The sequence below is a fragment of the Oenanthe melanoleuca genome, chromosome 2 (genome assembly GCF_029582105.1).
Source record: "Oenanthe melanoleuca isolate GR-GAL-2019-014 chromosome 2, OMel1.0, whole genome shotgun sequence".
Lineage (NCBI taxonomy): Eukaryota > Metazoa > Chordata > Aves > Passeriformes > Muscicapidae > Oenanthe > Oenanthe melanoleuca.
The window spans coordinates 101757312-101768856 of record NC_079335.1 but is presented as its reverse complement, the minus strand read 5'-3'; the positions used below and the strand labels follow the sequence as shown (position 1 = coordinate 101768856).

General features: G+C 47.4%; 2 protein-coding genes across 2 annotated transcripts in view; one reads left to right on the top strand and one right to left on the bottom strand.

The window, feature by feature from the left end:
- Positions 1 to 429: 429 nt before the first annotated feature.
- LOC130248816 (translation initiation factor IF-2-like) lies at positions 430 to 9510 on the bottom strand. Its single transcript, XM_056482834.1, has 2 exons — positions 8651 to 9510; positions 430 to 3973 (listed from the first exon to the last, which is right to left on the bottom strand). The coding sequence occupies exon 2, from the start codon at positions 1186 to 1188 to the stop codon at positions 430 to 432; it is 759 nt and encodes a 252-aa protein (XP_056338809.1). The 5' UTR covers positions 1189 to 3973; positions 8651 to 9510.
- Positions 8672 to 11545, top strand: part of TRANK1 (tetratricopeptide repeat and ankyrin repeat containing 1) — a 69020-nt gene continuing 66146 nt past the window's right edge. Inside the window, exon 1 of the mRNA XM_056483166.1 lies at positions 8672 to 9705. The gene's annotated coding sequence lies outside the window, so the exon portion shown is untranslated. The remainder of the gene's footprint in view (positions 9706 to 11545) is intronic.

Here is an 11545-nt window from a genome sequence, read left to right as displayed (position 1 = left end):
TATTCAAATAAAATACAAAATACCTTATTATACCTTCAATTATTAAAATACCTAATACTATTAAAATACCTTTACCACTCTTAAAATTATCAGCATCTTTTTAACAATACAAAAACAAACACCTTAGTTTAACATACAAGAACTGAAAATAAAACTGAGTCTCTTATCAATTTCCTTCGTTCTGCTTGTTCTCCACAATATAGGTAAAAACAGCTCTTGGCGTCTCTCCATCCCCCATTCCTCCTCCCCTCAGCAGCACTTGACCCATGCAGGGCAGGGGAGAGCAGCGGGGGTACTGTCGAAGCCCTTTTTTGGGAGCGGGGCAGCCTCGCTCCCCCTCCTCTCTGTGAGCCCCGGGCTGGTGACCTCACCAGGGTTTTCTTTGAATCAGCACCGTCCGGGCAGCTGCCTGCAATTGCTTAAAAGTTGTTAATTTTTCTCTTTTGACTTTACAAAGCATGAATTTTCCCCTTTTGAATCTGTCTTTCCCTGAAACAGTTTTCCCTGCATCGCTGACATTTCTGGGTTTTGTGTTTCCCGCGCGCTTCCTGCCTGGGGCCAGGGCCGGGGCCGCTGCTGCCGCACCCCGTCCGCCGTGCCTCCGTCCGACACGGGCCGGCTCCGCCCTTCCACGCTGGAATCACTGCTCTCTGAACCAAATTTTGGCTTTTGGGCTCGCATGCTGTGATGTCTGTGTCCCTGTTCTGTTCCTGTTACTTTCGTGTTCGGGGATGTTGGCATCTCCAGGGGCTGCGCCTGCGTGTGTTCCCTACGCTTAGGTCGAACCACGCATGCGTTGCTGGCTGCTCTCGGGTCGGGCTGTCCTTCTGATCTCCCTCCCGGGTGTGACCCACCCCCCTGGACGTGGCTGGCCCCGCTGCCGCTTGTGTGCTGGCCGTCGAGACCCGCCCCATCTCCGGCATGGGCAGCGCCACCCCCGTGAATCCCGCCGCGCCGGTCCCGCCCGGAGCCACCTCCCCCTGGCAGCGAGAAATTCCCCCGCCGGCCGCTTGTGCGGCTGCCGCGTCTGGGATCGATCCCGCCGCCCCTGGGGGTCGCTCCGCCTGGGTTCCCCATGAGGCGCCACTGACCAACGGGGTCCCCCCGCGGACGATGAATCGCGCTGGGGTCTCCACACTCACATCCCCACCCCCCTTTTGGCTGAGAGCCGCCCTCACTGTCCTGCATTTCTGCGTCCTGGCCGCCACCGCAGATTGTCCCTCCCTGGACATCCCTGTGGCTCCACGCACTGAGCCCGCTATTTCTGGGTTCCGCGCTTCCCGCGAATCCCCCGCGCGTTTTTTTCCGCGCTCCCGGGGTGCCGGCACCGTCGCCGCGGCCGCACTGCCTTGCGTTACCACGATCGAAACCGGAGTCACAGCCCCTCGCTTTTTCCCCGCTTTTTGCGGTCCTGTCCCCCTCCCCTCTGTCCCCCACGGCCCGGGGAGTCGTCTATAGCACCCTCCCACCTCCTGGAGTCATGTTTTCTGAAGGGGTGAAGAAATAAAAAATCCGAGTTCTTTAACTCACTTGGAAATATTTTTAACTTAATTTTTCCTGACCTTGCTGCTGGCAAGACCTTTGCTGAACCGGCTGCTGCTGGCATGGCAGCTATAAACTTCCCTCCCCCAGCTCATGGCTAGGTGAGAATCCTTCCCCAGTCTCTGAGGGACTTTAATTGCTTTCTGCCAAGGAGAGACAGAATAAAGCTACACTTTTGGGAGTCCTTCACTCCCTTATCTCTCAGAATTACTGACTGATATCAATTACAATTAATTTTGCTAGAATCCTGCTGTAAATAGCATATTTGTTTCTGCCTGTGGGTACTGAAGCTTCACCCACACAAGTAAATCTCAGAATTCCTTCTCTGTGACAGAGACAGGATGAACAAAAGCTAAAACTTTCAAAGTGGATGGTAAAGTGAGCTGTTCCTTGCTGAGAGTTCTGCCTATAGTGTTCCTATGATGTATCTGAATCTGAACCGTCTTACCCAAAAGCAATTTGTCCAAAATCGATTCGGAGGTTCCTGAAACCAACCAGCAGTGCACAGGAGCGAGGCTTCCCGGGACACCTCCTCTCCAACTTGCGTCTGGACCTCGGCTTTTCTTGGCAGAGGGCCAAAAATCTCCTCCGCAGTCCTTTTCAACAGCATCTTCTCGAGCTGGGTTTTCTGGGTCCAGGGGTCTGCACCCACCTTTGCAGGCTGCAGCCCACCCAGGGACGCCAAATGTCACATCTTGAGGTGTCTCCTTAGACCTGAGATCACCTCTGGAGGACATGCAGGTGGTCTGGAACCCAGCTCTTTCCAATGCCCGCCGATGAGAGACTGCAGGAGGCTGTTCTTAGAGGTTTTCATGGTTGTTTATTGTTTCTTATCTCAGGAATGCTTGGTCTAGCGAACAGCAGTCTGCTCGCCAGACGTCCAGGGCAGAATCTGCCTGGCAGAGGCAGGACTTATCTTTTATAGTCTAAACTACGTACTAGGTATTTACAAATGACCCCCAATACAATACAATCTTGTTACATGGTCCAGATCTGTTCTCATCCAATCTAAAAGTGCCAGCGTGTCACCCAGCATGGATGACATGGAGAAGAAGGAGGAAGAGGTATCCACACCTCCAATTCTCCATCTTGGCCACGCTAACAGTCTAATTTACACTCTATTTATTTTTGTGGCTTGCATTTCTTCTCTCAATGTTGGTAAATTGTTCCAAGGAGCTAAATCCAGCCCCTGAGACACCTGGGTCTCATTCGAGGGTCTTTGGGGACCCCGCCAGGGGGGTCTTAAACCTTCCAGGGAAGCCAGAGGAATACTCTGGACTCCCACATGGTATCAGGGAGCAGAAGGGGCCAGTTTTCCTTCCCAAGAGTTGGGGCCATATGAAGACCCCGAGGAGACAGGCCAAACAGAGGCTTCCCCAGCCTAGGTCCATTCCACTGCCTTCAGTGAGGAAGCTGGCAGATGGAAGGAAACCAGGCACATCCCACAGCTCAGGGATGGGGATAGGCTGAGGCCAGGCTGGGATGTGTGCTTGCTGGCATGGGTCAGGAATAGGTTTGGTGAGGGGAACTAGGATAAGATTCAGCCCTATGATTGTCAGGTCCATGTGTTACCTAATCTCTGAAAACCAGAATAAGACTCCTTAGTGCCAATTTTTCTGTGTTAAAGGGGGCATAATTTATTTAAGTGCCCAGAAAACATGGGAGATACCACTCCTCCTAACATCCCTCTGATTGTTACAAGTAAGTTGCTAATATACAGTCACTACATGCGTATTATGATTTGCCTATTACCATAAAAACCCTCCCCATGTCTCCCAAGTTTCCAAAGTTAGTCCTTGTTTTGGCTGTAGCTGTACTTCTCAGGCGGATGTCCCCTCTTTATCTTCTAATGTCCTTAAATGGGAATAATTTCTGCATGCCTTGTCTCTCTGCTAAAGGTCTGCAGACACAGTGTCTTCTCTGCTAGAAGTTCACATTCACAGTGTCTTTCTATTAAAAGCTCACAGTTGCAGTAGAAATTGAATTCACCTTTTTGGTATCACATGGGGTGAAGGGTGCCTGCCCTAGGTGAGGTTGGTCAGGGCTCTTGAGGATGGTGAGTGTCCCCAGGCCCTGATGTACGGTGCAGTTTGTCCTCATGAAAGAGAGAGAGATGTTTGTTCCCCAGTTCCAGTTGTGCTGGTGTCAGGTGCACATTGCTACTGCAATGGATGCAGTGCCTTCAGTTAAGAGCTGAATCTGCTTCGCACTAGATAAGATAAGTGATAAGATGCATCAGATGTGATAAGATGCAACAATATCTGAAACAGGCTTGGCACTGTACTCTTAGGAGCCAGGATATGCTGACTGCACAGGAGAGTGATAGCTCTCAAGCTCAACATGACCTAAGACCTGTGATGTGGACTGCAATTCTCTTTCCTGGATGTGTTACGAAGGGTGTTCTTCCCATCAAAGTGAGATTTCCTCATCACTGAAAAAGAAGCAGAGACAAAAAGAAAGATTGCTAGCAATATGCCAAGACCCATCCCTACCATGCAAATGAATGAACCTGCATGCAGAGCTCAGTGGATGAGACCTGATGTACAGGAACATGTGTTGAGTGACAAGGAATTTGAGGGATCTATTCCTCAATCTCCCATACAAAATATATGTTTTCCCTTGGAAATATACCCACATGGACAGCTCTATTCTATAGTCACAACGGAAGTGTTTTAGGCGCTATGTATAAGTTACTTTATACATAATTTTCTATTGACTTACTGGGCTTTATGAGCACCTTCTCCCAGTGCTCTTTGTCCTTTATGAGCTCCCCATATCAACTACTACACGTAACTCCTTAATGCTTACATACAGTACTACCTCCCCACCCTTTCCTGTTTCTGGTGTGTCTCCACACATACAGACCAGGAAATGCAATAATTTGGAGACTCGGTAATTCACTCGGCAATACATGTGACACGCTGCATGATAAGGAAACACCCTGCTGCACACCAGAGAGGCTTGAAAGCTGCCAAGTTTCATTTTCACAGCTGAGTTATTGAAAAAAAAAAGTTTTAGATTTTGTCTCATGACTGTTTTGACAAACACACCCATAGCACATCAAGAGATGTAGCAAAGACTGGTGTGCCAGTGTTTAGGTCAGAATCCCTTCTGAGTCAAAAAGCAATGAGTTCCACTTTCTGCATCGATATTAAAGTGGGTTGGTCCTTGGTTTCTCTCTGCTGCACTGGAACATCCCTAAATAAGAATGATAGAGAGTTTGGACATGTCAGAGACTGGAAAGATTGACGTCTCAAGACATTTTGGGGTGCATGTGTATTGGGGAAGGGGCAGGTCAGGCCTTGTCCTGGCAAGTTGGTACACTGCCCTGTACACTCCCCCTGCCATAGAACCTGTATGGCTACTAATCCCTGGCACACCAGAAGCAACACTCTACACCCATATCTGGAGCCCCTAACCCAGCTCCTGAGTGGCCACATGACCAGAAGTCACACTTGGGGGAATGGCCCAGGAAGGCCAAGGTGTATTTAAGCCTGAACATGAGGCAAGCATATATCTTGACCTTATCTCCTCTTGGAGCTTCTTCTTGAACACTGCTGGAACCCAGTAGTGGGTAGCTGTATGTGTCCTATTCTATATCTTTTCTGTCTTTCTCCTTCTTGCAATTTCCTCTTCTTGGAATTTTTGAGTAACTTAAAACTGAAGCTTAGAGTTTGCTAAGTTGAATGGAGCAAGTTAATGCTTTGGTAAGTGTTTCATGTTGATTGAATTGTTGCTCTAAACATTCTCCTAAAGTTCTCTGATTTTCTAAAGATGCCGATAAAGTATTTTTTGTTGTTTTGACCTTTTGAGCACATCTTGTATTTCTTGTATTGAGTATTTCTCTCATTCTCCTAACTCAAGAGTAGATAAACAACCATAAGGTCTTCTAAACATCTCATCAAGCAAGTTTTTTTGGGGCCTTTACAGGAGGTCACATGAAATTCCAGTTATATTAGTATCCATCAGCCACTCATGCCTCTCAACATTTATATCATGTTGATTCACTCAGGCACTTTTGCCTGAATAAGAACTCCAAAATCCTACCTGTACATTGATTTCTTGAAGTCACTCAGGAAACAAGATTACACTCTATTTTCCCACCTCATGTGGATGCAGCTGTAAGACAATTGTGGCTGTATTTTGACTGCTTTCTTTAAAAGTAGCTTTGCCTATTCTTTTGATGCACTCCACTAGGAGTCAGGTGATATAAAACCATATGTGCTAAGGTTAGCATTATATTGTTTCTCTAGTCCCTAAATAACAGGATAATTTATGTGAAAATTCAGAGCAGAAGAGGGATGATTAGCAAAAATCCATTTTTATAATGAGGACAGGATGGGTTGATGCCAGGTGACCATGAAAGCCACTCTATCAGTTCTCAGCAGGAATGGATGGGGAGAATAAAGTGGGAAAAAAACCCTCATGGGACAACACAAGGGCAGTTTAATAAAGCAAAAACAAAGGCTAAAAGCAGAAGCAAAAGAAAACAAAGTATTTGTTTTCTATGTCCCAGCAGGCAATGCCCAGACACTTCATGGGAAGTAGGGTTTTAACATTCATAGTGCTTGCTCTGCCTCCAATACTGACAATTATTGGCACCTCTCTGTTACCGAAGAGATCCAGATATATTCTGTGCCCCTGCAGTCTGATGGCACCAGAGTACACTGTACAAAAGTGCCTACCAAGGCTTTTTGCTTCTGTGGGTCTGATATGCCAGGAAATTGAATCCACACGGTCCAGTAAGCCTGGCCATCCCTTTTCTCCTCCTGGTCACACAGAAAGAAACAGAGTGTGCCACGCAGCACATGCTTGGGGTTCCCTTTCCCTCTGAACTGGACAGGAGAAGACTAATTTCTTGGGGCAGGTCTAACTGCCGAGGCACTGTACAGAGATGCTCTTCAACGTTTTGGAGAAGACTTGACTCCAAAAATTGAGGTGTTGATATCTGGGCAATACATTATTGCCAAACTGTTAGGATACGAAACTAGAGCACTTCCTTCACATGAACGGTGTGCACAGGACATCCTTTGGATCTTTGAAGACCTCCTAATTGTTTAGATCACTGTAGATGACTTTCATCAACACTAATTCTTTCAGAATGGAAGCCTTTGTCTGTGGTAGGTACACATTCCTGGCAAGTTCACAAGATCTTCCTTGAATGGGTACCCTGCTCTCACACTTGAGAGGAACCATCTTCAGACACTGTATATTGCTGATTCTATTCCACTCTCTCAACTCTCTAGTTTCTAATGAAGGATCCCAGCTGTTGGATTTTCTTACTCACCAGCTGCTGACTGTTATCCCAGCACTGAAGCAGCCAGGCAGAAATCTGCTCACTTGTCTGGCAGTTATGATCTTCCCTCATACCTCAAAATTCTTACGAAGTTAGGGACTGGGTAGTTTTTGCTTCCTGTATGAATCCTCTGACTCCCTTCTCCAATTTGTGTGCATAAAAGGTACACTGTGAAAAAACAGTGCCCACAAGGAAACAGAATAATCCTGCTCCTTTATTTGAATAAAAGGAGAGAGTCCATTGGGCCATACTCCCTGGGCTCTTACTTGAGCTATTGAAGGATGTAGCCTCTTTTAATCCTAAACTCCTAACCAGATGTTGCCCTCTTCTTTTACCCTTTGGCTGAAGTACAGCCTTCCTGAACCGCCTGCTACATATTCCCCCCTTGAACTTGTATTGTCATTTTCCCTTGAAGTTTGGAAGTTCAGGTTGTCTGGTTTCTGCAGACCCATCAGCTCAGACTGTCTGGGATCTGGAACAGACTTGTAGCAGACCCATTTCTCCTAATACCCTAAAGTTCAGAAGTTCAAGCTCGATCAGACTGCCTGGGTTCTGTAATAAACTCACAGGCCTTGATGTTTGTAGAGACATTACACCCATTTTGAAGACAATTAACACCTGCTTTCCTAAAGACCCCCACAGCTGTTCTTCCAACACCTGATGGGTTCTTTCAGACCTAGGCCTTTGTGAAGACATTAAGACCCATGTCTCCTACCATCAGTGAAGAGCCTAAATCCCATCTTCCAGATCCAGTCATTTGTGAAGATGTTAAAGCCCTTGTTTTTATCATTTGTCAAAGGACCAACTTCTTGATCAGACCTTTCTTCTTCTTTTTCCTCCTCCTTTACTAATTTACAATATGGATCCATTGTTTTCTTCTTTCACTGTTTCTGTCTCAGTACTGGGAGAATTGCTGTAGCTGGTGTTTGAGTTCCTGTCTCAACCACGTTCCTCAGAGAGTACTGAACTTTTGCTCCATAGGCGCAGGCCAGGACCCGGTACAGTACAAGAAGCTACTGGTTTTCACCAAAATAGGCAAGGCACCTTTCTATTAATCTGTGGCATGTCAGTTTGGCAGGGTAACCTGCCTCTTCAGGTGTGAATTTCCAGGATTTGGTAGGTGGTAACTGCCCCAGGAACCTGCCCAAATCCTTCCACACACAGTGCCACCCCAGACCAGCTGTCCCAAGGCACATTTCAGTATCACCTCATCCAAAAATTGTCTTCTCCTACATCAGGATCACACCAGACTCCACAAATCCCATAATATACTAACCGTGTTAATAAGTAGTATTAAGCAGCTCATGTAGGAATGAACAAGGATCTCTGAGGCCTGCATAATAAAACCATCTGCATTATTCCCAGGTATGGAGAGGGATATGTATTTCCTCGTGCTCACCACAAGACACTTCCTCCAGAAGTGCAAGGCCAGAAATGCCAGAGCAAAGGACAGAGCCATTGTTTTTATTAATATGTTCTCAAGCTCAGCTAAACAAAGAGATAAGCAGTGAAGCCAATAATCTCTGTGACCTGCATGGGATCTTGATGCTGAATAGCTGCTATAGCACACTTCATACAAGAAATAACTCTTGTTATCTCATGTCCCATACTGGGTGTCAAAAGGACTGTGGTGGGTTCACCCTATCTGGAAATCAAGAGGCCATCGAGCAGCTCTGTCATTCCCCTCCTCAGCAAGATCACGGGGGAAGGAACTAAGATGGAAAAAACCCTCATGGGTCAACATAAAGGCAGTTTAACAAAACAGAAGCTCAAGCAAAGGTAAGAAACTCCAAAAGATTGTTCTCTACTTACCATCAGCAAGCAACATCCAGCCATGTCATGGGAAGCAGGGCTTCAGCATGTGTAGTGATTGCTCTGGAAGGCAAATGTAAATAATGAATGCCTCACCTTCCTACTCCTTTCTATTAGCGTTTATATTTGAAAAGGCATCACATATTCTGGAATATCCTTTTGGCCAATTTAGGCCAGCTGTCCTGGCTGTGTTTTGTCCCAAGATCTTGCACACTCCCAGCCTACTGGTGAAGGAGGAATGTTGGAGAGATGAGTGGCCAAAGAACTGGTGTGTTATCAACACCTTTTAGCTCCCAAAGCAAAGCACAGCATGGTGAGAGCTGCTGGCAGTGAAATTAACTCCATCCCAGCCAGCCCGGATACAGAGGAAGACTTGCAGGCGATAACAATGCCAGAGAAAAACTCGATCAGAAACGCGGATCACAGAAGGATGAATTATTGAACGATCTCCTGTGAAGTATTCATCTTTCACGTATTGATCCACTTTTCACGGTGTGAAAAGACCATGGGAAACGATAAATTAGCAAACAATTGCATCGCAGGAAGAGAAGCCTTCATTCACCAGGTGATCCTTGCACGGTGGAAGACCAAACAAGCCACGACTTCCTTTGAGCGGGGGCTATCGTGAGAAGCCAGAGGAACAGCACGGCGCCTCAGGACGCAGGGGTGCCCCTTGCGCGGACGAACCCTGGTTTTCCAAGTATCCTGAAGGCATGGCTATGACATTTTAAAAAATGGCACTCTATACACTTCCCTCTATGGAGGAAGCCCAGAGCCATTCCAGAGCCACTTCCTGAACGTTCCGGCACGGAGACGGACGCACGGTACCTCCCACCCCGCCACACTCCCTGCTGCGTGTCGGGACGGGGAGGCGGAGGGGACAACATCCCCCACGGGCGGGGCGGTCTCATTTCGATTCCCCGAGTGCCGTGGATTTGTTTCGATTCCCCCACTCCCGCTCCCACAGTGACGCGTGCGGTGGGGGCGGGACGTGGGGCAGAGGGTTTAAGGGCGACAAGCGGAGCAGGCCCCGGCGGCGGGAGACAGGGAGTCAGGTAGGTGTGCTTCCTCGGCCACCCCTTGTACCCCTTCACCCTCGCCGGTAAGGGGAGCACCGCTGTCGGCCACCCGACCCCTGCTCCGTGCGGGATTTAGGGGTGCGGCGGGCGAGCCGCACTATCGGGAGCTGCCGCCGGCTCCTGCGCAGCGCGGCGGTAGCCGCGGCCTTCTGGGGCTGGATTCCCGTCTCGGTGGAGCTGGTGGGAGCTTGCTGCATATTGGAGCAGTTCCGGAGAGGGGATGTGCTGTCCTGACGAGGAGCGTGGGTGCGGGATTTGGCGTGTGGGCAGCGGGGGTGGCTGTGCTGTTTGGGAAGCCTGCCAGGGAATGTGTGGGGTAGTTGAAGGAAAATGAGAAGAGTGCATTCTTGCTCCGGCCATGCATCTGGGAGTGTGTATTGGGCTGGTGTGCTTTGCGCGTAGGAGCTGGGGGAGATGTCTTGCCGTGTTCGTTCTTGACAAGAAGAGACAGAACTCCTTTAGCATAACCCGGAGCGAAGCTTTGTTTTCAGTGGTTTTGGATCCTTTCTCTGAAAAGCAAAACACTTGTACAAGGTCGTGGAGTGGTCACTAAACAAAACAGACTTTTTCAACTGTAAAGGAGTTTGAACAAAGTGTGCACTGCAGAAGAATAAATGCAGAAGGATCTCTCACCAGCTTTTATATTTTTTCTAACGATTTGCAGAGAATTAACTGCAGATTTATTGAGAATGGGAAGAGCTGTTGCTTTCCTATGAAAATATGCCAGAGGGAATATTCCCTATCAGTGTTTTTTTAACAGCGTTCAATTAAATTTGTCAAGCATTGGCTATGTACTGCACAAACTTGAAAACCTTGATATTAGGGCAGTCTTGATGTTTTGGTCTTGGGGTGTTTTTTGTTTGTTTTTTCCTCATTCCAGTGTCAGTACCCTCTGGAGTGAATCTATACAAAGGAAGTACAAAGGCTGTTCGTTGCTGTTTCTCTTAGCCGGTCCTAGATTCATAGAAAATGCTGAGTTGGAAGAGACTTATCAGGATCATTGAGTCCAAGTCCCGGACCCGCACAGGACACCCACCCTAATAATCACATAATGTGCCTGAAAGTGTTGTCCAAATGCTTCTTTAACTCAGACAGGCTTGGTGCTGTGACCATTTCCCTTGGAGAACCTCTTTCCAATATCCAGTCTAAAAATTTCCTGACTCAGCTTCAGTCCATTTCATCAAATTCTGTGGCTGGTCACGAGAGTGAAGAGATCAGTGCTGCCCCTCCTCTTTCTCTCATGAGGAAGTTGCAAAGAGATCTCCCCTCAATCTCCTTCAGGCTGAACAGACCAAGGGACCTCAGCTGCACCCCATACAGCTTCCTCTTCAGATCCTTCACCACCCTTGTGGTGTCCTTTAGATGCTCTCTGACAGCTTAATGTATTTTTTATTTTGTGGTGCCCAAAACTGCACATAGTGTTCAAGGTGAGGCCACACCAGTGCACAGAAGAGCAGGACAATGATGGCAGGAACATTGTCAGGCTGAGCAAACAACTGCAGGAGTGTAAACTCTCTCTTGGACTGAGTTAGGTCTTGTATGGCTGAGCTAGACTAGGGATTTCAAGATTGTTGTTATTACAGACAGAAAGATTAACTTTTCCTGCTGTTGTGAGGTTTTAGTGGTTTCTGTGTCGACACAGTAATGACACTGTGCAAACAGAATATTCAACATGCTTTTGCATCATTTTTTTATATAAAATGGGAAATGCAAGTCTTTTCTTAATTTATTGTAAATCATAGGTATTTGTACGTATAAACAGATGTGTTTCTTGAAAAAGCAACTCCAGACATGGCTCAACCGTACGTTTTCTTAG